This window comes from Hyperoodon ampullatus (assembly GCF_949752795.1).
Source record: "Hyperoodon ampullatus genome assembly, chromosome: 14".
Lineage (NCBI taxonomy): Eukaryota > Metazoa > Chordata > Mammalia > Artiodactyla > Ziphiidae > Hyperoodon > Hyperoodon ampullatus.
Window position 1 is genome coordinate 23,596,673 of NC_136927.1, and position 20,750 is coordinate 23,617,422.

The 20,750-nt window shown below is 50.5% G+C and overlaps 1 protein-coding gene across 1 annotated transcript in view; it reads right to left on the reverse strand.

Annotated features, from left to right (window-relative positions):
• Positions 1 to 17,376, reverse strand: part of ABCA3 (ATP binding cassette subfamily A member 3) — a gene marked incomplete at its 5' end in the record, with an annotated part of 35,539 nt that extends 18,163 nt beyond the window's left edge. Inside the window, 11 exons of the mRNA XM_079719608.1 lie at positions 300 to 429; positions 928 to 1,071; positions 2,813 to 2,994; positions 5,589 to 5,762; positions 9,703 to 9,823; positions 10,097 to 10,213; positions 12,133 to 12,392; positions 15,020 to 15,185; positions 15,883 to 16,010; positions 16,905 to 17,169; positions 17,323 to 17,376. Of these exons, the coding sequence (XP_079575734.1) occupies positions 300 to 429; positions 928 to 1,071; positions 2,813 to 2,994; positions 5,589 to 5,762; positions 9,703 to 9,823; positions 10,097 to 10,213; positions 12,133 to 12,392; positions 15,020 to 15,185; positions 15,883 to 16,010; positions 16,905 to 17,169; positions 17,323 to 17,376 (1,741 nt within the window). The remainder of the gene's footprint in view (positions 1 to 299; positions 430 to 927; positions 1,072 to 2,812; positions 2,995 to 5,588; positions 5,763 to 9,702; positions 9,824 to 10,096; positions 10,214 to 12,132; positions 12,393 to 15,019; positions 15,186 to 15,882; positions 16,011 to 16,904; positions 17,170 to 17,322) is intronic.
• Positions 17,377 to 20,750: the final 3,374 nt, after the last annotated feature.

Sequence of the window (20,750 nt, forward strand, 5' to 3'; positions counted from 1 at the left end):
CCAGGTCCTACTCGAGCCTGTCCTCAGGGAGGACAGGATGACTGTCAGGGCTGGGCTGGCTCATCCAGGACAGCTTTCTAGGAGAGTGGGCTTGGGACCAAATCAGCGTGGGTGGGGCCGCCTCTGTGTGGCCTGAGAGGCTCCCACCCTGTTCCCAGAGCCCCTGGGGCTCCACTAGCTATCAGCACAGCAGGGGGAGGATAATAACCACCTGAGGGCACAAGGTCGGGGCAGCGCTGAGGTGGCCTTGAAGGAAGGGCCTGGAGATCAGGGTGGGGCATGAAGGCTGGGCCCCTCACCAGTGAGCATGGAGAGGGTGGTGGTCTTCCCCGCGCCGTTGTGGCCAAGCAGGACAGTGATCTGGCCCTCATACAGGTTCAGGTTCAGGTCTCTGACAGCTGCCTTGCCCTTGTTCCCCACTCCAAACACCTGCAGGAAAGGCAGAGGGTGGCCCCGGACTTCAGGAGCCCCTCACTGCAAAGGGCCCCTTCTACTCCCCTCTGGAATACCCGTCCAAGCGTCTGGGGAGGAGACCACGCCCAGTACCGCCAACCAGCGCACAGAGAGGCCGGAGGAGGACTGAGAGGAGGCCCCGCTGCTTCCTGCTGCTCTCCGCCCCACCCCAGGTCCCCAGCACCCAGGTGTTTTGGTGTCTCGGCAAGACTAGAAGGCCCATGACGCCCAGGCATCGTATACGGCGAGCACAGAGAGCGTCCACTGCAAAGCTGGTCAGAGGTTAAGTGGGGCAGCACGGGTTGCTGACTCTACCCTGAGCCTCCACATTGGGCCCTAGGGACAGAGCCTGAGGGATGGCTGGTGCCCAGGAGAGCCGGTCAGAGGGCAGCCATAGGAATCCAGGAGAAACAAGGCCCAGAGGATGGTCTCTGCCCCGTGACCCTGCGGTCCCCGTCCCCATAGGTATGGCACCTTGGATACATGCTTGATCTTGATCCCGGCTACCAGGTCCTCTGGCTCAGCTTCAAAGTACTCGGTCCTAAGCACTTTCTCAGGGTCATCGTCTTCCTCCTCTTTCCCTAGAACTGTCCTCGGGTGCCCGCACCAATACGAGGGCTAGGATGGAAATCAGAAGCTCTCAAACAGCCAAGTCACGTCAGTTCATTTTGTTTGTGACAACCAACCGACAAGCTAGAGCAGACAGTAGCCGCCCTTAGACTCCCCTGCTCGGCGCTGCTGTAGGGAAGACGCTGCTTAGAGTTCAGGGTTGGGGTGAGACCCAGCGCAGTTCTGCACCCAGCTGCCCTGGGAAGCTCTGAGACTGTTTCCTATTCTGCTGAAGGGGCTTACCATGCACATCAACTCAGAAGTGATACAGGGAAAGTTAACAATGGAATTTAATACAAAGACAGGTCATTAAGTCCAGCCCAGAGCCACGTGGGGCGAGCCCCCAGCTGCATCCTCACTCAGCCATGCAGGCACTCGTGAAATAAGCAGGAGAAGCCCAAGGGCCAGCCTCCCTCTGCTGGGAGGAGGCCTCTGCTTCTACGGTCTGGCCCCGGCAGTGGAGGTGTCACTTGAGGGTGGCACACTGATGGCACAGTGGCTGGGCAGGGTCACAAGAGAGGCGAGCACAGGGCCCTGGAAGAATGCCCACACCCCGGAGGGAAGCCCTGTGGGGGAGAACATCTCACCCACAGCTCTAGCCTCCATGTACCCCATGGCCTGGGGTGGTTCCTCATATCACAGTCCGTTGGTTTTAGGGGACATGTGTCTCAAGTTTTAAGTGACTGTGAAATCAGAATGTGTCTTACAAATCACAGAAATGCCATAGTTTTAACTGTCAGTATCTTTCTTTCTTGGTGACGAAGTAATGGTGCCTCTAAGAATCAGGGTCATCTTAGATTTTTTTAAAATGTATTTATAGCTTTATTTTATTTTTATTTATTTATTTTGGCCACACCACACAGCTTGTGGGATCTTAGTTACCTGACCAGGGATAGAACCCTACCCTGGCAGCGAAAGCCCAAGTCCTAACCTAACCACTGGACTGCCACAGAATTCCCCAAGGGCCATCTTAGATTTGATGAAATACAGTAAATGGATGCTTGATAAATATTTGTTGAATCAAAGAACAAACGATGAAGCAGCACCTGGCTAACCTAGCTCACCAACAGGGAATTAGTTAATGACACAGTGGTACATCCATGGAATACTGTGTAGTCATTAAAAAGTGAAGTTGGTTGAAAACACATATGTTTAAATAGGAATATATTTATAAATAAATTTTAAAAATTTATAAACATGTATAGATAAAAATCTAAAAGCATATTTGTAAATAGACCCACATGTATATGTACTTAAGATATCCAAGATGTACTGTTACGTTAAAAAAAAAAAGCAAGTTTCAAGCATTTTTACAATATAATCCCCCCTTCTAAAAACAAGTGTATATATGTTATAGCTGCACATGCATAGAAAATCATCTGAAGAGCTACACCTCCAAGTGTCAGCGATGTTCATCTCTGGGTGGTGGGAGTGTGCTGTGCACTCCAGCACATGATCGTTTTTACACAAAGCTCTATTACTTTGTAGGCAGAAAACCCAACAAGACGTTTTTTGAGAAAGACGGCTGGGAGGGGGCTGTGTACTGGCCCTGTGGCAGGCCAGCCAGCGCCAGCTCCTCCTCTTGGACCCTGGAGCACAGGGATCACCTCGAGCGTGGGGGTCTCGGGGCCTCTAGGACACACGGCTCATGACAGCGCACAGGGCATGCATTGCATGTCAGGGACTAGAGGTGCCTGGGGTGGGTGCTGGGCCCACCTCCACCCCCACAGAGGTGGCTGTCAGAACTTACCAGGATGAAGAAATACCAGGGCTGGGGCACGCCGAACTGGCCTGGGAGGACGGCCTCCACATACCAGGTCACCAGGCTGTAGAGGACGGAGTCCAGCAATAGCATGCCGAGAACTTGCCCAAAGGAGAAGTCGTCGTCCACGTTGACAGGACTCAGGAGGTCTCGCCACTGGACACCTGTGCCTGGAAGACACGCCAGGAAACGGGACTGAAGTGGACCCGTGGTCGCCAATGCACATGTGTGCGCAGCAGTGCAAAGTCAGTGTGACGGCTCCCCGCCTACAGCAAACCTGACAACTTTCTTCAGGCCTTTAGACAAGAGCAAGTCACCAGATCGGTGTCATAGAACTAGCAAAAGCTTGTGAACTGACGAGAGGGGCTCATGTTTGATTTATGACATATACACACATAAACACATATCCATCTACATAACATACCTGTACATATACACGTATGCACATACATGTGTACATACACATACACACATACACGTATGTGATCTGGGTAAGGCCAACACTGGAAGAGGGTGCATTTAATACAAGTCTTTTCAAAAAAAGGAGACACTCCCGGCATACATAAAGCTCTGTTTAGTGGTGCTCGTGGTGTTCTGTCCTCTCTCTGGTTTGCAACATCACAGTCCAAATGATGCTTGGGGATTCTGTGTGGCTGGACCACCTGGGTTGGCTCGAGGGCCCATGATGGAAATGGCTGCTCTCCAGCCTTGGTCACTGTTCACTTTCAAACAACTAGAAGTTTGTCTATTTTAAGAAAATTCAGGGACTTCCCTGGTGGTGCAGTGGTTAAGAATCTGCCTGCCAATGCAGGGGACACGGGTTCGATCCCTGGTCCAGGAAGATCCCACACGCCGCGGAGCAACGAAGCCCGTGTGCCACAACTACTAAGCCTGCACTCTAGAGCCTGTGAGCCACAACTACTGAGCCTGCGCACCACAACTACTGAAGCCCACAGGCCTAGAGCCCGTGCTCCGCAACAAAAAGTAGGCCCTGCTCACCACAACTAAAGAAAGTCCGCGTGCAGCAACAAAGACCCAACACAGCCAAAAATAAAAAACAGGAGAAAATTTAAAAAAAAAAGAAGAAGAAAATTCAGTATAGAATTTTGAAAACCAAGAGGTGCCATATAGTTAGACTCCTCTTTGTAAATGGCTTTTTAAAAAGCATTTGAACCCTGGAAGGGACTGTGCCTTTAAAAAATCTACATTTGGGGCTTCCCTGGTGGTGCAGTGGTTGAGAGTCCGCCTGCCGATGCAGGGGACATGGGTTCGTGCCCTGGTCTGGGAAGATCCCACATGCCGTGGAGCGGCTAGGCCCGTGAGCCATGGCCGTTGAGCCTGCATGTCCAGAGCCTATGCTCCGCAACGGGAGAGGCCACAACAGTGAGAGGCCCACATACCGGAAAAAAAAAAAAATCTACATTTTATCACACACTACTGAACATGGAGAACCACATATATTTAAAAGCTCCAATGTCATAGGACTTTGCCAAGTGAAGAAAAAAATTCTAATTAAGGATAAAGCCACACTAAAGGTTCCCGTGGCCACCCACCTCCCTCCCTCCTTAGACCCACAACTAGGAAGCTACAACTAGGAATTGCATGACTGGAAGAAACCAGAGCATTCAGCCTGATAGAGAACATCTGGGTGGGGCAGGGTGAGACCATCCCAAAATGCACTCAGGTCAGTCACTCAGAAGCAAGGTTGTATTTCAACTCCTGCTAGCAGAGCCAGAGCAACACCAGGAGCTCCCGGGAGACAGACACCGACAACACCAGCCACGCATAAACTCATCCTGTCCCTTCTGTCTCTGCTTAGAACCAAGGCAAGTGAGACAGAGGCAGGGCCGGGTCTGGGCCCACTTGCCTCTTCAAGGTCCTTCTGTGAGGTGGTCTGAGTGATCCAGAAATGAACGGGGCCTTCTCCTAAGAGGTGAGCGCTCCATCTCTGGAGATTTCCCAGCAGGTGTGGGGTTAAGGGTTAAACTAGGCGTCCTCTCAACCCTTTAGAGGAGCAGCCTTGACTCTACCATGTGAAATCTGAGCATCTCCTGCAGGGTTTGCAAAATGGGAGCCCACAGGCCAACGTCAGCCCTAGAGGTGTTTATTTGGCACCCATGACATTTTAAAAATCAGGAAATTTCACAAAACTCAAGAAAGCAATGTCCTGGTCTGTGACTTGTTCCTCTCTCAGGCCTTCCTGCCGTCATCACCAATTACTGCAGGAGGTATCAGGGAAACAGGAGGAGGGGAGATGCTAGTTCTACCAGTTCACCAAGAGCTGGGAGCCCTTCGAACCCCGCAGACTGAGACCTCTGGCCTAGGAATCCTAAAGCCTCGAGAGGCAGGCAGAGACTCAGAGGCGACCAACTTGAATCCCACCATTGGCAGATGCAGACACTCATGGCCAGCGTTTTCCTGAGGTAACGGCCAGCTCCAGGCAGGGCTCTGAGGGGAGCTCAGAGCCGCGACTGCAATGGCCAGGTGGTGGCCAATGTTGCACTGGACACCTTAACTCTCTGTCCTGTGAACCACGTGTCTCTGACCTACCTCCCCTGTGGCTCTGGTCACTCCTCCCCGTCTGCCCTGGGCGTGAGCCTCCCCCTCGCCGAGGACCTGCCTTCCAAATGCACTGTTCTTTTAGCTGTGCTGATGTGTCTGATTATTGTTGGAGCGGGAGTCTTGAGGCTGGAGGCCCCTCTGCTTAGACCCTCTGGGGGTAACTGAATCAGCAAGGACAGCCTGTGTAAAGGAAAATACTCACCTTTTGCTTCGAATTTTCCTATGAGCTGGGCTCCCATTGCCATGGCAACATTGGACAGGAGGCAGGAGAACAGCTTCTGGCTAAGCGTCATCCAGTTGTATCGAGGGGCAACGAAGAAGTAAGGGATGTACGTGAAGAAGTAGAGGAAGCCCCCGATGGCTGCTGCCATGTTGGCTATGGGCGGAGAGAGGAAGACAAGTGTGCCAGAACCAGGCGAGAGCATCTGCACCGATGGGCTCCATCCGTGGCACAAAGGACACCTCTCTCGGGCGAGCTGCCCGACCCCAGCCTGGCAGGAGCCGGGGATACGGGGACACAAGCCTCAGTGCTGGGGGGGCACTCCATGCTCGGCCCTCGGCCTCTGCCCTTGTTGGTGTGCCTGTGCCCACCCTGGGAATCCCAAGGGGATTTCTCCACCCTCTCCTGCAGACCTACCTCCAGCTATCTGGGCATCGTACACCTGACACGACTAACATGGAGCATCTGATCCCCCGCCTGGTCCTGCCCCATCTTGTTCACTCGTGCATCCCACAGATACTTGCTGGGCACCTGCTCTGTGCCAGGCCCTGTTCCAGGCACCAGGAAACAGAACAGACAAAGCCCTCCTCTCGGGGAGCTTAGGATCCAGTGTGGACACAGCCAGCAGACAAGAAGGTAAGTAAAGCAGATGGTGCTGGGTGGGTACAGCCCTGTGAAGAGCAACAAGCCACAGACCCGGGACAAGACACTCCCTAGGCTGGGGGTTGCAACTATAACCAGGTGGCCAAGGAAGGCTTTGATGAGGAGGTGAACGTGGAAAAGACCTGAAAGAGGTAAGGATGGGGTGGTGGAGGTGTGGGGAGACAGCATGGCTTCAGTCCACACAGTGCCCTTACACCCTTTGGTCTTAAGACTCCTTTATGCTGTAAACAGTTGTTGAGGATGTCAAAGAACTTTGTTTATGTGGGATACAAACATTATATATATGTCAATATTCCACTGTGTCAGAGATGAATACTAAGAAAATTTTAAGATATTTAAGAATAACAATAAACCCATTACAAGTTAACATAAGTATTTTTATGAACAACACCTGTATTTCCCACAATTTAGTGGGATGAGTAGCCTTGTGTAACATTCTTGCAAACCTCTGTAAAGATTTAACCGATTACAGCTGGATTCGCATATCTGCTTCTGCATTCACTCTGACGTATTGCCTTGTTTTAGGTGAAGTGAATGAAGAAAATGAGCTTCACAGAGATCAGCAGTTGGAAAAGGGACAGGAATTTTAATAGCCTTTTTAGGTATTTTGGATATTCTTCTTTGCTACCACACCACCACTTAACAAAGGGTGGTTTCTTAAAGGTGAGGTGCCACATGGAATCAACCTGAACAATGAACTTTTTATACTCTGTTACGTGAAAATCTATTGGTCCATCTTGTACCTGGAACAGGTTACAAGGGAGGCTGGGAGGCTGTAAAGCTCATGGTGGTAGATTAAAGTTTGCAAAATTCTATTTTTGTTGCCTGAAAGCCTGAATTTTGTAATTGACCTCAGATATTGTCAGTTGTTTTCCTTAAAAAGGCAGCTCACACTTGAGAAAATGCTTACCAAATACCAGCATGTGAATGACAGTGTGATGGTCATTGTTTCAAGCAAAAATGGTGTTCTGTGAAAAAAGTGGCTAGTTTAGCTGACAACTCGAACACCTGCACACATGCTGTTCCTCAAGAGAATCATTATACTACAGCACCCAAGGAAGCGCTTTCTGTGGACATCTCATTTAGTCACGCAGAATATTAGAAAAGTATACTTGAGAGTCAAAGGTTAACAAAATTAACATTTTTTACTGTTCCGTCAAGGACATTTTTGAGTGAAACTGGCATTTTTGTCTGTTTGTTTACAAGAGTGTGTGGTGTGAAGAACACGCCACTGCCAAGTGCAGTCTGGAGCCTGTCTTGATCATGCTCAGGGCCGGCAGTTTTACCACTTTTGCTTTTGCACCATCAGTGCATGTGTCAACATGGTAGAAAAGGCAAATGATATTCTGATATTATCATAAAAAGTTCTGATTTTGTGAACCTCTAAAGGTCCCAGGAGCCCGTGGACCACACTGGAGACCCTCTGACCTGGGCAGAAACTGAAGAGGGGCAGGGGCAGAAGCAGGGAGGCCAGTTATGGGGCCACCGCCATCAACCAGGCTGGAGATGACAGTGGCTCGGGCCAGGGCAGGGCTGTGGGGGAGGTGGGAGGTGGCTGGAGTTCAGGGGTACCTTGTGGTACAGTGGACAGGATTTGACTGGACTGGGGCAGGATGCTAGAGGAAGAGGAGTCGAGGGCATTCCCAGGTTTTTAGTGTGAACACATGGTAGAGATGGGGAAATGGGGTTTTGAGGACACCATCAGTAGTTCAGGACACATCTGAGACACATGTTAAACATCTAAGGGGAGTTGCTGGGCATGAGTCTGAATCTGGAATTATCCCCATGTTTAAAGCTCTCCAAGGCAGTAAGTTTGAGTAGGAAAGAGATAGACTTCAAAACAAGAATATCAAGGACTTAAGGAGTAAATGAAGAAATGCTTCCATTGATAAAAGGAGGACTTTTCCCCACAAAAATGGATGAAGAAACAAGAATAAATGGATATGTACAATAATCAACTGGATAGTTGGTAAAGGATAAATATAGTCATAGAAATAAAATCTCAAAGATGAGACACAGTCTAGAACATACACAGTCAAAGAGAGAATTAGGGAATTAGAAGAGAACTCTAAGGAATTCATATAGAGCTCGGCACAAAGAGATTTTTTTAAGGTATGAAAAAGTAGTTGAGACATAAAGAACAGACTGAGAGATATACTTACACCCAAGAGGGGGCTACTATAAAAAAAAGCAAAAAATAACAAGTATTGGTGAGGATGTGGAGAGACTGGAACACTTTTGCACTGTTGGTGGGAATATAAAATGGTTCAGCTGCTGTAGAAACAGTATGGCAGTTCCTCAAAAAATTAAAAATAGAATTACTATACAATCCAGCAGTTCTGCCTCTGGGTATACACTCAAATGAACTGAAAGCAGGGTCTCAAAGAGATCTTTGTACACCCATGTGCATAGCACCATTATTTACAATAGCCACAAACGTGGAAGCAACCCAAATATCCATTGATGAATGAATGGATATGCAAAATGTGGTCTATACATATGATGAAATATTACTCAGCCTTACAAAGGAAGGAAACTCTGGCACAAGCTGCAACAGGGATAAACCTTGAAGACATTAGGCTAAATGAAGTAAGTCAGTCACAGAAAGACAAACGCTCCATGATTTCCCCTTCATGAGGTCCCGAGTAGTCAAATTCATAGAGACAGAAAGTGTAATGGTGGTTTCCAGGGTTGTGGGAACGGGGTAGGGAGTTAGTGTTTAATGGGGGCAGAGATTCAGTTTTGCAAGATGAAAAGATTTCTGGGGATGGATGTTGGTGGCAGTTGTATGACAATGTGAATGTACTTAATGTCACTGAACTTTACACTTAAAATGGTTAAGGTGGTAAATTTATGTCATATGTATTTTACCACATTAATTAAAAAAAAAGTTATGAGACATGAAGGACAGACTGAGAGGCTTCAACTTAGGTCTAATAGAAGAGAAGGGGGATTAACAGGGAGCAAAGTCTGATGGATGACGAACAGAAATGCAGAACTGAAAAGACATGAGTCCTCAGATCCAAACATCCATACAGAAAAATCAGACCTAGACTGTCAGTTGACTTCTTCCCAGCAATAATGGAAATCCGGTGGCAATAAGGTAATGTTATCAAAGTGCCAAGGAGAATTTTATATGCAGCTAAGACAGTATTCAGGAGTGAGGGCAAAACAGAGACATCTTCAGATACACAAAGTCAATGAGAATTAACCACTTGCTGAGCTTCAGTGAAAGAACTGTTCAGGGATGTACTCTGACACCCAGAAAACTGAATCCAAAGGAAGGCACAGAGTAAAGAAAACCTCAGTCTCCGGGTTATTTCTGCTCAGATGCCCTTGGACCCCTTGACCTTACTCATCCCAAGAGAAACTGCCGGTCTTCTGAGGTGTGCATCACCCGCAGACCTCCACTCTCAGGGGCAGGACAACTCACCTTTGCTGAAGAAAGTGCTGACCATGAAGCTGAAGGAGATGGAGGAGACAGCAAAGCAGGCCAGAAAGACCAGCACCAAAGAGGGGTCACTGTGCGCGAGCACTGCCACGTTCTTCTTCACCTGTGCGGCCATCCCGTTGGCAGGTGGGGGCGGGGCGGGGTAGGGGAGACAAAACCAGGAAGAGTCTCAAACTTTCCCAGCCCCAAATGGAGCTGGTAAGGGTGGGAGAAGGGCTACACCAGTCCTCTCTACCAAAAGGGCAGACTCCCCAACCAAAGCCGTTAAGTGCGGAGTCTTGGGGTCTCCCTGGTGGTGTCACAGCTGTCTCTGGCCCTCCCACCAACTCCAACGCCTTGCTTTTCATGTGAGACCCCCTTCTGAAGCCACACTCACCTTGATGCAGAAGAGCAGGGTCATGAAGGAGACGGTGACGAGGAGGAAGAGGAAGAACAGGAGGAACCACGCGGTCCAGTGCAGCCAGCTGCTGAGCCCCATCATGCGCATGTACTCCTGGGGGAGGGGCACATGTGCTGCTCCACACGCCCCACCGCCTGCCACCCCTGCCACACCAGACCCCAGGAGCCTACCTCATGCTAAACCCTCACCATCCAATACAGAGGCCTGTGGCCACACGTGGCTATTTTGGCTGAAATTACTTAAGAGTAAAAAGCCAGCTCCTCAGCCGTGCCAGGCACAAGTGCCCAGTGGGGCCGTAGAGGACAGCAGACCCAGGCCTGTCTGTTACCACGGACAACACTGGTCTGGGGGAGGGGACCAGGGCTGATTAAGTGTCTCTCGTGTGCCAGGCACCAAGCTAGGCTGATTTTCCAACTTCCTCTCATGGACAATTTCAAACCACCAGAAAAATAGGAAGATTGGAATGGTGGCCACTCACATACCACTTGGGCTCAGTGATCATTCAACATCCTGCCACACTGGCTTCATCTATGTACCTGGAGGCGCGTGCACACACAAACATTTTTTCCTGAACCATTTCCTTGTCCACTGCTAACCACCTCAGCGTCGCGCCATTTTATTAAAGTTATTTAGGCACTGAAGTGGACAGGACCCACCTCATTAGTTCTCCCAGCCCCATTTACAGCAATTTAAAAGCGCCAATAGGGACTTCCCTGGTGGTCCAGTGGTTAAGACTCCAAGCTTCCAATGTAAGGGGCACGGGTTCAATCCCTCGTCGGGGAACTAGTAAGATGTCACATGCCGCACGGTATGGCAAAAAAAAAAAAAAAAGCTCCAATAATCACAGAGTTGGCACCACTGAGAATACTCTAAATGTCCTTCCACTGGCACTGCAGACATTGCCAAAGGAAGAACTTCACATAAATTCTGGGTAATTCTGGCAGCGTCAGAGGTGAGAGCTTACAGGGGACACTATTCACCCAGGTGTACATGGTTATGTCAGTGAGATGCCTGTGGAGCACACCTCACACACTTCTCCATCCCCCACGACACTGCCTGACAGCCGGGCACCACAGCTGTCCTTGATCATACATACGCAAAGTTCGCTTCCTGCTCTCCATGTATGTGAACACTTGTCTCGTGTTGACTCACTGTTTCAACAGAAACAGAATTCAACCCGCATACGTAATTCAGAATTTCAGTAGCCACATCAAAAAAATTTAAAGGGGAACATCCCTGGCGGTCCAGTGGTTAGGATTCTGTGCTTTCACTGCCAAGGGCGCGGGTTCCATCCCTGGTCGGAGAGCTAAGATCCTGCAAGTCGCGTGGCGTGGCCAAAAAAAAAAGTTTAGGGACTTCCCTGGTGGCACAGTGGTTAAGAATCCGCCTGCCAATGCAGGGGACACGGGTTCGAGCCCTGGTCTGGGAAGATCCTACATGCTGTGGAGCAACTAAGCCCGTGAGCCACAGCTACTGAGCCTGTGCTCTACAGCCCGCAAGCCACAACTACTGAGCCTGCGAGCCACAACTACTGAAGCCCACGTGCCTAGAGCCCATGCTCCGCAACAAGAGAAGCTACCGCAATGAGAAGCCAACACACCACAACGAAGAGTAGCCCCTGCTCACCACAACTAGAGAAAGCCCGCACGCAGCAACAAAGACCCAATGCAGCCAAAAGAGTTTAAAGGAACAAATGAAATTAGTTTCAACAATGTATTTTACTTTACCTAATGTATCCAAAACACTCTTTTCAATGTTCAGTCCTTAGTATACAGCACATGAACTATAGCGCTTTATCAGGGTTTTAAAAATCTGGACAGAACAGGCTTGATTTCAAAGAAGCCCGAGATGGGCTGAGCCACGTGGGCATTAGCCCCACACCCAGCTGCCCTGGTGCCCCCAGTGCCCAGGAGCTGCCCCCCCGCCTGATGACAGGACTCAGGACACGACGGCCCATGGCCACACTGTGCCCGGACTCAGGATCTCTCAAAGCCAAACACAAACAGGGTTACCTTCAGTTTCCTCTCTTTCTCCTGCACGACAGCCCGGATGATGCTGAGTGAGGTGTAAGTGAAGCTCAGCATGAGCAGCAGGGGAAGCTGGTACTGGATGGCGACGAGAAAGGGGTCCGAGATAAAAGGTGGGTAAGGGAACCTCTTGGCGATCACGGTGAGCTTCTCAAACAGCTGGTGCGTGGAGGCGTTGGCGTGGTACTGCATGACAGCCCTGTCCACGGCATGCTGCACGGCCAGGAAGCCCTCACGGATATACCCTGAGTGTGGGAGCAGAGGACGTTCCGGCACGTGGGGTCAATACATGTGGGAGAAGCCAGGTCCTGGGTGCTGGTGCTCAGAGCGCTGTGGGCACTGAGCTGGTGAAGTGGCCTGGGGTTTCCCGCAGGCCTCCAGTTTGCAGGGGCCGCCCTTGCTCTTTGGCTCGAGGCCCCTCCTTCCACCTTCCAAACCATCCAGGCAACATCTCTCTGACTGGCTTCAGTGTCATCACATCTTTCTCTGACTCTCTCTTCTGCCTCCCTTGCCCACTTTTAAGGACCTACTGGGATAATCGACAAGTCTTGCTCCCTTGAGACCAGCTGATCAGCAACTTTCATTCCATCCAGCCTTGAGTTACCATCTCAAAGGGAGGCAGGAACCACAGACCAAAGGCCACCACTACACGACCTTTGTGTGCTTTGTGGTCCCTCCCTGCTGGCCCTTTCTGACTCCCCACAGTTTGTCTGCGATAACATTTTTAAAGTGATAAGGGCCAGGGGGATACGATATTCCAGTCCAGAGCGAGGCTTGTGAGAGGCCGAGCCTATGGAAGGAGTGGGGCATAGCCTCAGGAGAGAGAAAGGCAGCCTGGATTCCTGACGTCCGAGCCCAGGGGACAGAGAGGGGACGTGGGATGCAGGTCTGGGTGGCGTGGGCACCCTCATTCCTAAAATAGTGACATTTAGAACACCTAACATCCTCCAGCACAGAACTGTCAGCTGCCTGAGTTCAAGCCTCTAGAAGAAAAGCAATTTTATGCCCACCCCACCCCCAGCATGAGGTCACCACGTCTGTGCACTTCTACCACCTCCCTTGAGTAAGTGGTTTTATGGCTGCAGAAATAGCAGGTGCTCAGTGAATGTTACCCCTCGTTGTGCTGGGTGGGGGTTTAGTTCTCGTCTTCACTGCGACCCTGCAGAGTAGTGAACGACATCTTCACTGGACAAACGGGGCCACTGAGGCCCAGGGCGTTGAGCCACACAAAGGGGGAGGTGACAAAGCTGAGACAGGACTCTGGTCTCTTGGCTTCAAAGCCAGTGTCTTTCTCACGTCACAACGCCTCCCCCGGGAAACATCCTGCCTGCCTCCTGGTCCCTAGTTGTTCTTCCACGAGGTTCTGCATGCTGCCATGGGGTCTTCACCACCATAACCTCTGCAGCTGCTCAACACCGAGGCAAAGCCACCCTCTGTGATCCATCATGTCCCACTGCTGAAGTTTTTATGATTGTAAATAATGCTGTGGGGAACATCTTTTGCGCATCTGCGTTTTCTCCTTCTTTCAGACTATTCCAGGGGCTCAATTTTTATCAGGGGATCAGGGGTCTAAGGTATGGACATTTGGGGGTGGGCTTGGGGGGAACACTGGCCTAATTCTTGGAGGGCCTGCTGTGTGCCAGGTTCACATCCTTTCCACATATCTTGGGGTCTTTGTGTTTTTTTTTTAACTGATTTGGACTAAGGAATCCTTTATAAAACAGAAGGTATTGACCCTTCGTCATCTGATGGAATGTTTTCCCCAGTCTCTTATTTGCTTTCAAAATTGGTGTTATGTCTTTTTCTCTTTTAGCAAATTTCAAGTTTGTACGTAGTGAAATCTGTCAGTCTTTTCCTTGGAGAACTTTTGCCTCTATCGCTTCCAAGCTTAGGAAATTGTCCCCACAAACAGGACGGACAGCCCCGCCCCAGGTCACATAGCCAGTGTCTCCTGCTGCTGGCCACAGGCAGTGGGCGTGGCAGCTGATGTGGCTTCTCCTCCTCTCCAGTTGGTGACCTGTCCAGGGCTTCATTCTGGGGCCTTGCACACTTCACCTTGCCTTGCTCGTCTTAGCTCCTCTTTTGGATTTAAAATCTTTCCCTGGAACATTAGCCTGGTGATAGGGTCCTGGCACCAGAAATACATCTCTAAATGCTGGCTGCCTCCTGCCTTCCTGGAGCCCTATTTAGGGCATTCCTGGGTCTTTTCATCAAAATCTCTAACAAGTTCTGCCTCTTGCAGACCAGGGAATTAATTCTGTGTTCTTTGCAACACCCAGGATGCCACCTGGAGCCTGTGGCTGGGCCTCGGCTTGAGGGCAAAGTCTAGTCCTGGGCCCCAGTTACTTGGTTCTAAGATGGGACCTTGGTCAGAGGAGACAAACAAGCCAACTACCTTCCAGAGTTACAGCGGACAGAACGACACACCCTCTGGCAATACAGTGAGCTGAGATCCGACTTCCGCAAACATTCCACTGACTCAATGAAACCACGGACAATTACACAAGGACAACAGAGCGTACAGAGCCTATACAACTGTACAGAGAGAGGGGCAAGGAGAGAAGGGAAATGGAAAACCAAGCCCAAAAGGCCCAATGCAAACTGAAGCTCCTTAAAAACTGAAATATAAATGTTTCATTCAACAGCACGTTTTCTAGGAAATAGGGAGACAGCCTTTGCTGTTTTCAAAGATTATTTTGCTTTTCAGAAGCCAGTTTTACTGGATGTTTTCTTCCTTCTCCTACAAAGAAGAAGGTCAAATAATCATAAAAAAATCTTCCTCCAGAGAAATGCAAGATGGGTTCCCCCCACATGATGATCACGAGCCAGCACCCCGGGGGAGGGAAGGAGACCCCCTTAAAGTTCTCCTCACCAGGTTCTCCGCCGTCAGGGGACGTGGGTTCCCTTGGTCCTGGGCTGGGGAAGCGTGGAAAAAGGGAAGTGGTGTGCCAGCCTTCTGTCTCTCTCAGGAAAAAGGAGTCTGTCTGGGTCCACATGTAATTTCTTCGCGTGTAACTGAACCGTAAGTGATATTTCACCTGCGGAAACAAAGAAAAAACCAAGCGCTCTAAGGGATCCAGCCGGAGGAGTAAACGTCTGCATCCAGTGGGAGGGCTGGGGGACCCTCGTTACCGTGACCTCACCACTGCCCCAGCCCCCGCCAGTGTCTGGATCTCAGGAGGTCAGAGTGAGCAGTCCTGCCAGGGCACAGAGAGCCCAGGGGCACCTCTGCGGTGCTCTTCACCACCCTCTTCTGCCATTACCAATGGGAACTCCACGCATGACTCGTCACTGCTAACCAGTGCAGGGCCGCCAGCATGATGCTGAGGGACCTGACGGTTTCCCAGTCTTATTGCCACTGGGGCGATCAAAAAACCTTTCTTTTTGTTTGTTTGTTTAAATATGTAACAGAAATTCTAATGCCATATGGTGCTAAGTCCCGAGTATCTGCTACTTTCCTACTTGTCCTATTTGACTCTGTCGAAGGAGACCCGTAACGCCTTTCATAAAACGAGAGGACAAAGAGGGGCCACAGCAATGGTCTACGGCCACTTTCTTCAGACGGGCGAGGTTTCTAAACTGCTCTGGCCTGATGGGTCAAACTCCATCAGGGCTCCTCAGTGGGCTGAGAGGTGATTCTGGACCCAAGGGGAAAGTCGCATTTGCTCCCAGGCAGGCAGAGCGCCTCTGGCTCCTGGGGGAGGAAGCTTGGCTCCGTGGGGCTGGGGTCCTCACCGCCAGCGGCAGGGGATCCCTGCTGTGGTTGAAGGCATGCTCGAACACCACGGCGGCCAGCACGTTGGCGGAGCGGTTGTCGTACCTGACGTAGTCCTCAAAGTCCTTTTCGGAGGGGAAGCCGCGAGCTGTGGGGAGCAGGGGGGCCCAGAGTTGCCCAATCGTCCACTCTGCTTGAGAAAGCTGGACCTTCAGATAAAGGACTAAAGCTTACAAGTTTCTCTAGGGCTTTGTAAACCTTTCCTAAGACTCGAGGAGGCTTTTGTTTTTGGCAGAGATGGGTTGCGGTGAAGACTGGCAGAACCTCACCATCGAAGCCGGCCCTGGGCATCTAGAAGCTGAGAGCTGGAGCAGGGCCCCTCCGTGCGGGCGGCTGCCCTGCCCTGAGCTCTGCAGCCAGCATCAGTTTCTCTCATAACCATAATGGTGGGCTTTAAAAATTCAAGTGGACACTAATGTATAGTCTGTTCAATGACTTCTCTCACCCAGACCCCATTTCACATAAAGGGTTTGACTATAATCACATAGTGAGGGACCAGGAGTCTTCCCCTAAGTGTTTGCTACACTGACTTAAACAGGCCACAGTGCCAAAGTCAAGAGGGGGAGGAAAAGGGATAATACTTTCTATTCTGAAAGCAAAGACCTAGCGAGGGTGACTGGCACATTTCCTGGGAATGGCCCTCAGCAGGCTTCCTGATGACCTTTATCAGAGCTGTCCTCCCAAAACCATATCCCAGAAGAGATTCCTGGCACTGGGCCTTGCCCTCATAATTAAACAGCTTTGCGGGGTATGTGGATGCCATCCCCACTCTGAATAGCCAGGGGCTGTGAACTGTCACACACACTGCTTTCCACAGCCGTCACAACCCTGGTCCCTGTTGCAATGAGACATGACACAGGGATTCGTGGGCCGTGCAGCCACTACAGGGCAGGCTGCATTGCCTGCTGCCCGGCTCCCCGCCTGGCCAGTCCCTGCCCTACAGCCCAAGCCCCGCAGCACTATTGAGTCCCCGACAACTCACCTTTCATGTTGATCACCAGCGTCCTCCTCACTGTCTCCACGATGGTCCTCACGGCGTCACTCTGGGATGGGACGTAGGCAAGCTCCCAGGCGGCTCCCGGTGGAGGGAAGCTGAAGAACAGTGGCAGCTCCCGGATGGACTGGCCGGGGTAGAGGGTGGCATTGGGCACGTTCTCTGACTGGATCTTCAGGCGAAGCCAAATCAGGATCCCGGAAAACAGCAAGGGCAGGAAGAGCTCCAAGATAGTCACCAGGACCTTCCGCTTCTAAAGAGAAATGGAAACCGAGGGCTGAGGAGTGCGAGGCGGAGGCGAGGGGCTCCTGGAACCCCTCCCACTGATGCCCCCTCTCGCTGACACCCCCTCTGCCAGGCCCCTCTCGCCCTTCCCCCTGCAGCGTGCCCCCAGGGCCGGACCCACCTGCAAAGTGTAGTTCTTCCAGAGCAGGAGCGCCAGCTGCCTGAGCACCACCATCCTCTCCAGAAGGGCCGCTATTTGTGGACCAAAGACGGAAAGGGTGTTGGTTCAGGTATGCGAATCGTGTTTGGGGAAGGCGGGGAGAGTGGGGGAGAGTCAGTCCTGAGACACAGACCCTCCACTTCTCCTCACCTTCTTTTGTCCCAGCCTAACTCAGAACAGCTCCCCAGAGGGAGAGGCCAGTTCTACTCTGTTCAAGGAACACACGTCCTTTCAGGAAGCTGACTTTGTTTCTTCCGGAAACATGAGATGAACGGCAGGGCTAGTAGATGCAACGTGGCCACTGGAATGGCAATCATTCGATGAACGCTATTCAGATGTTCTCTGTGGTTCATATGAATGTGCTATTTCTTAGCAAAAACTCAGGCTGATAGAATTCCCCTCCCTGACTGCTTTATTCTCCACCATCACAGAACAGTAAAAGGAAACTCAGCCCAGTGTCCTGGCTGCGGGCTGATTTCTAAGACCTGGAGAGGGCTGTGGGGGAGCAAGGGAGGAGCCTGGGGTGAGGGCCCTCGTGGCCTTAACCCAGGGGCAGACACAGCAGGCCAGGCGGATGCGTGGGTGGCAGGATGGCATGTGCTCTCCCACCTTGAATCCTAAGAACCAGTTTTTCCTGCTTTAACTGTGAGCAGTGGTCTGTGAGCCTCCACACAACACTGGTTATTTTCCTCCAGAGAAAATCTACTCTATGTCAGGTATGAATGTTGTATTTAAATCTGGCATGTATGGCTGGGAAAATCTGCTGAGACTGATTATCAAACACAGTGACAGCAGAAACAAGAACAGAGCTTTATAAAGGTCTCCCTCAATTTAGGGAAATCCATGTCACGAGACTGCAGGGTGAGAAGCAGAGACACAGAGCCACACTAACCTCTAGAGAAGGAGGGAGTTGGAGTTAGCTCAGGAAGACCCCAGGACGCTCACAACTAGAAGCACCTAGTTCCGTAAGCCGCGGGCATGAATGCCGAGGCTGGACCTGAGGTGGGCAGCGAGGGCGGCAGAGGAGAGGAGGCCCTGGAGAGCTCCTGGTCACCGTCTGCGCCAAGTATGCAGATGGAGCGGAGAGGGGCCCTCCACAGCTCATGGTTCTTCAAGTGCGGAGAAGCATCCGTGACTCACAGGGAAGAGTCCTGAGTGCGATGAGCCGGCTCCACACTCAGGTCGATACTAACCCAACACCATCCATTAGGCGCGTCAGGACGGCACGGACAAATGGCTGGTAAATCCTTCATTAGTTAACCCACTCTAACACTACGGCCCAAAGAACCCACCTCGAGACCCAGTGCGCATGGAGCGAGAGCTTGTTTTTTTTTTTTTGAAACAGCCAGTTTTGCTTTTGACTTCAGTTAGCTGAAAAATCATTTCCATTAAAGCTCATTTTTAAGTTAAACTCTTGCTTTTAAAAAAAAGATGTAGCTGTCCGTATCTGCCTAAAAGTAGCTCCTCAAAATTTAAGCTTTAAAGGGCACTCAGCAAATATTAGTAAGAAACACAACTGCAAGAAGTTATTTACAAATTAACTTAAAACATGGCTTTTACTTAACCATATGGTTAAAATATGGAGAGATTAAAGCTAAAATAGTAATGAAGGGCTATTAAGTGGCAACTTAATAAATTATCCAAATTCTTTTAAAATTAATAAGGTAGAAAAACCTGTCTTAAAATCAGTCGTAGACAGTTAATAAAAGAGCAGTAGTGTAACGTTACCCACAAAGGCCTACGGCCTATGAACAGTTTCAAGAAGTGGTTTAGGCTAAGAGGGGAAAGCAGTGCCTCCAACAGAGCTGATCATCCCCACAGCAGGCTGATGGGTGCCTGGCTTGGCCGAGATGAAGGTTCTTCCTCTACCAAGAGGGGAACGTGAAAAGGTCACAGTTCAAAGAAGTCTTCTGGTCAGAGAAGTCGATGACTTCCTTTTCTGGAAAAGTCTGGTCAAGAAAGGACATGTCCCCATGCTTAATCCCACCCCTCTAGGCCCAGAGGGGTGGGCAGGGCAGAGAGACAGACCGTCCACCTTCCCACTAGGACAACACCGGACAGCAACACCGGGGAACTGACCTGAGTCCTGGCAGAGGCTCCTGGCTGAGGCCTTCCTCTGGGGCTATGGGAGGTCTGGCTGGGAGGAGGCAGCCCTGCACAGAGGGCTCTGGGGTGGGGCCAGTAGGCCTCTGTGGAGTGCGGTGGGCTGACCTTGGAGCTTGGGAGCACTGATGCCTCACAGGACATCAGGAAGGGCCTGGGGCTCGCTGGCATGACGCTCCGGCCACCTTTGGGCAAATGGAGGGTGCCAGAGCATAATTTAAAAAATAATCATAAAACACCCCTCACCGAGTTAGGAAATCAAAGTGCAAAATACACTGCAAGCATGTTACTTAAGCAAAGCCAAGTCCAATATCAAAGAAACATGGATTTCGGGAAATAGGGAACGCTGGGGTGGCTTTTGTTCTCTCCTGGTACAATAAACTGTAAGAAGCTTTTATTTTATATACTTTTATATTTATAGAGCCTCCTAATCCAGCCCTAACTTCTGGTACCATCACCCTTTCAAGACTAAGAAACTAGGAGGAAGTGCCTGACCCAGGATCACATAGGAAGCAAGCCACAGACCCAGGATCTGAGCTTCCTAGTCTGTGTTTTTACCACTGCACCCCTACAGCCTTGTGTATCCTAAAAGCAGCAAACATCTTTATAAAGTCTGTATGTATTTCTCCCAGAACCTAACACTAGAAATCACAAAGAAAAAATATCCCTTGAGCCCCACCACCTTAACAGACATCGAACGTGTTTCTGTCTCCCCAAGGCACCCAGCTCTTTGCTCTGTGCCTGCCATGCTCTATCTGAAGCCTCACTAAATGCCATACTCGCGTCTGTTCTGTTTGAGCAGAAAAGGAATTTAAAGGAGGAGATTCCCAGAATTACAAAATCTGGGAAGCTTTCTGGTTATGACAGCAAATGTACACGAGGAAAGGAAGTTAAAGTTCCTCAAAACACTTAAGACCGCGGCACTCAGAGTCCCCCAGAAGTGGCGGGGGTTGTGATCCAGAACCAGCCCAGGCAGGTCCACTCCAAAGCAACCGCTCGCAAAGCCCCACAAGAACGTCTGAGGACTTCCCCCGAGACTCACTTCACTCCTCCCAGGACAGAACCAGGAAGGGAAGGGAAAGCTCTTTTTACCACGGAAAGGCGTGTTTGCTTACCGTTAAAATATTAAACATTACACAAATCGTTGAGTATTTCAATGTTTGGTTTTCAGGTGAGCAGTGGAGCTGGTCCAGAGTGAGTGCCTATTGTGGGCTGCTAACTTCTGAGAACTTTTTTTTTTTAATATTTATTTTTTTGGCCACACCAGGTCTTAGTCGTGGCATGCG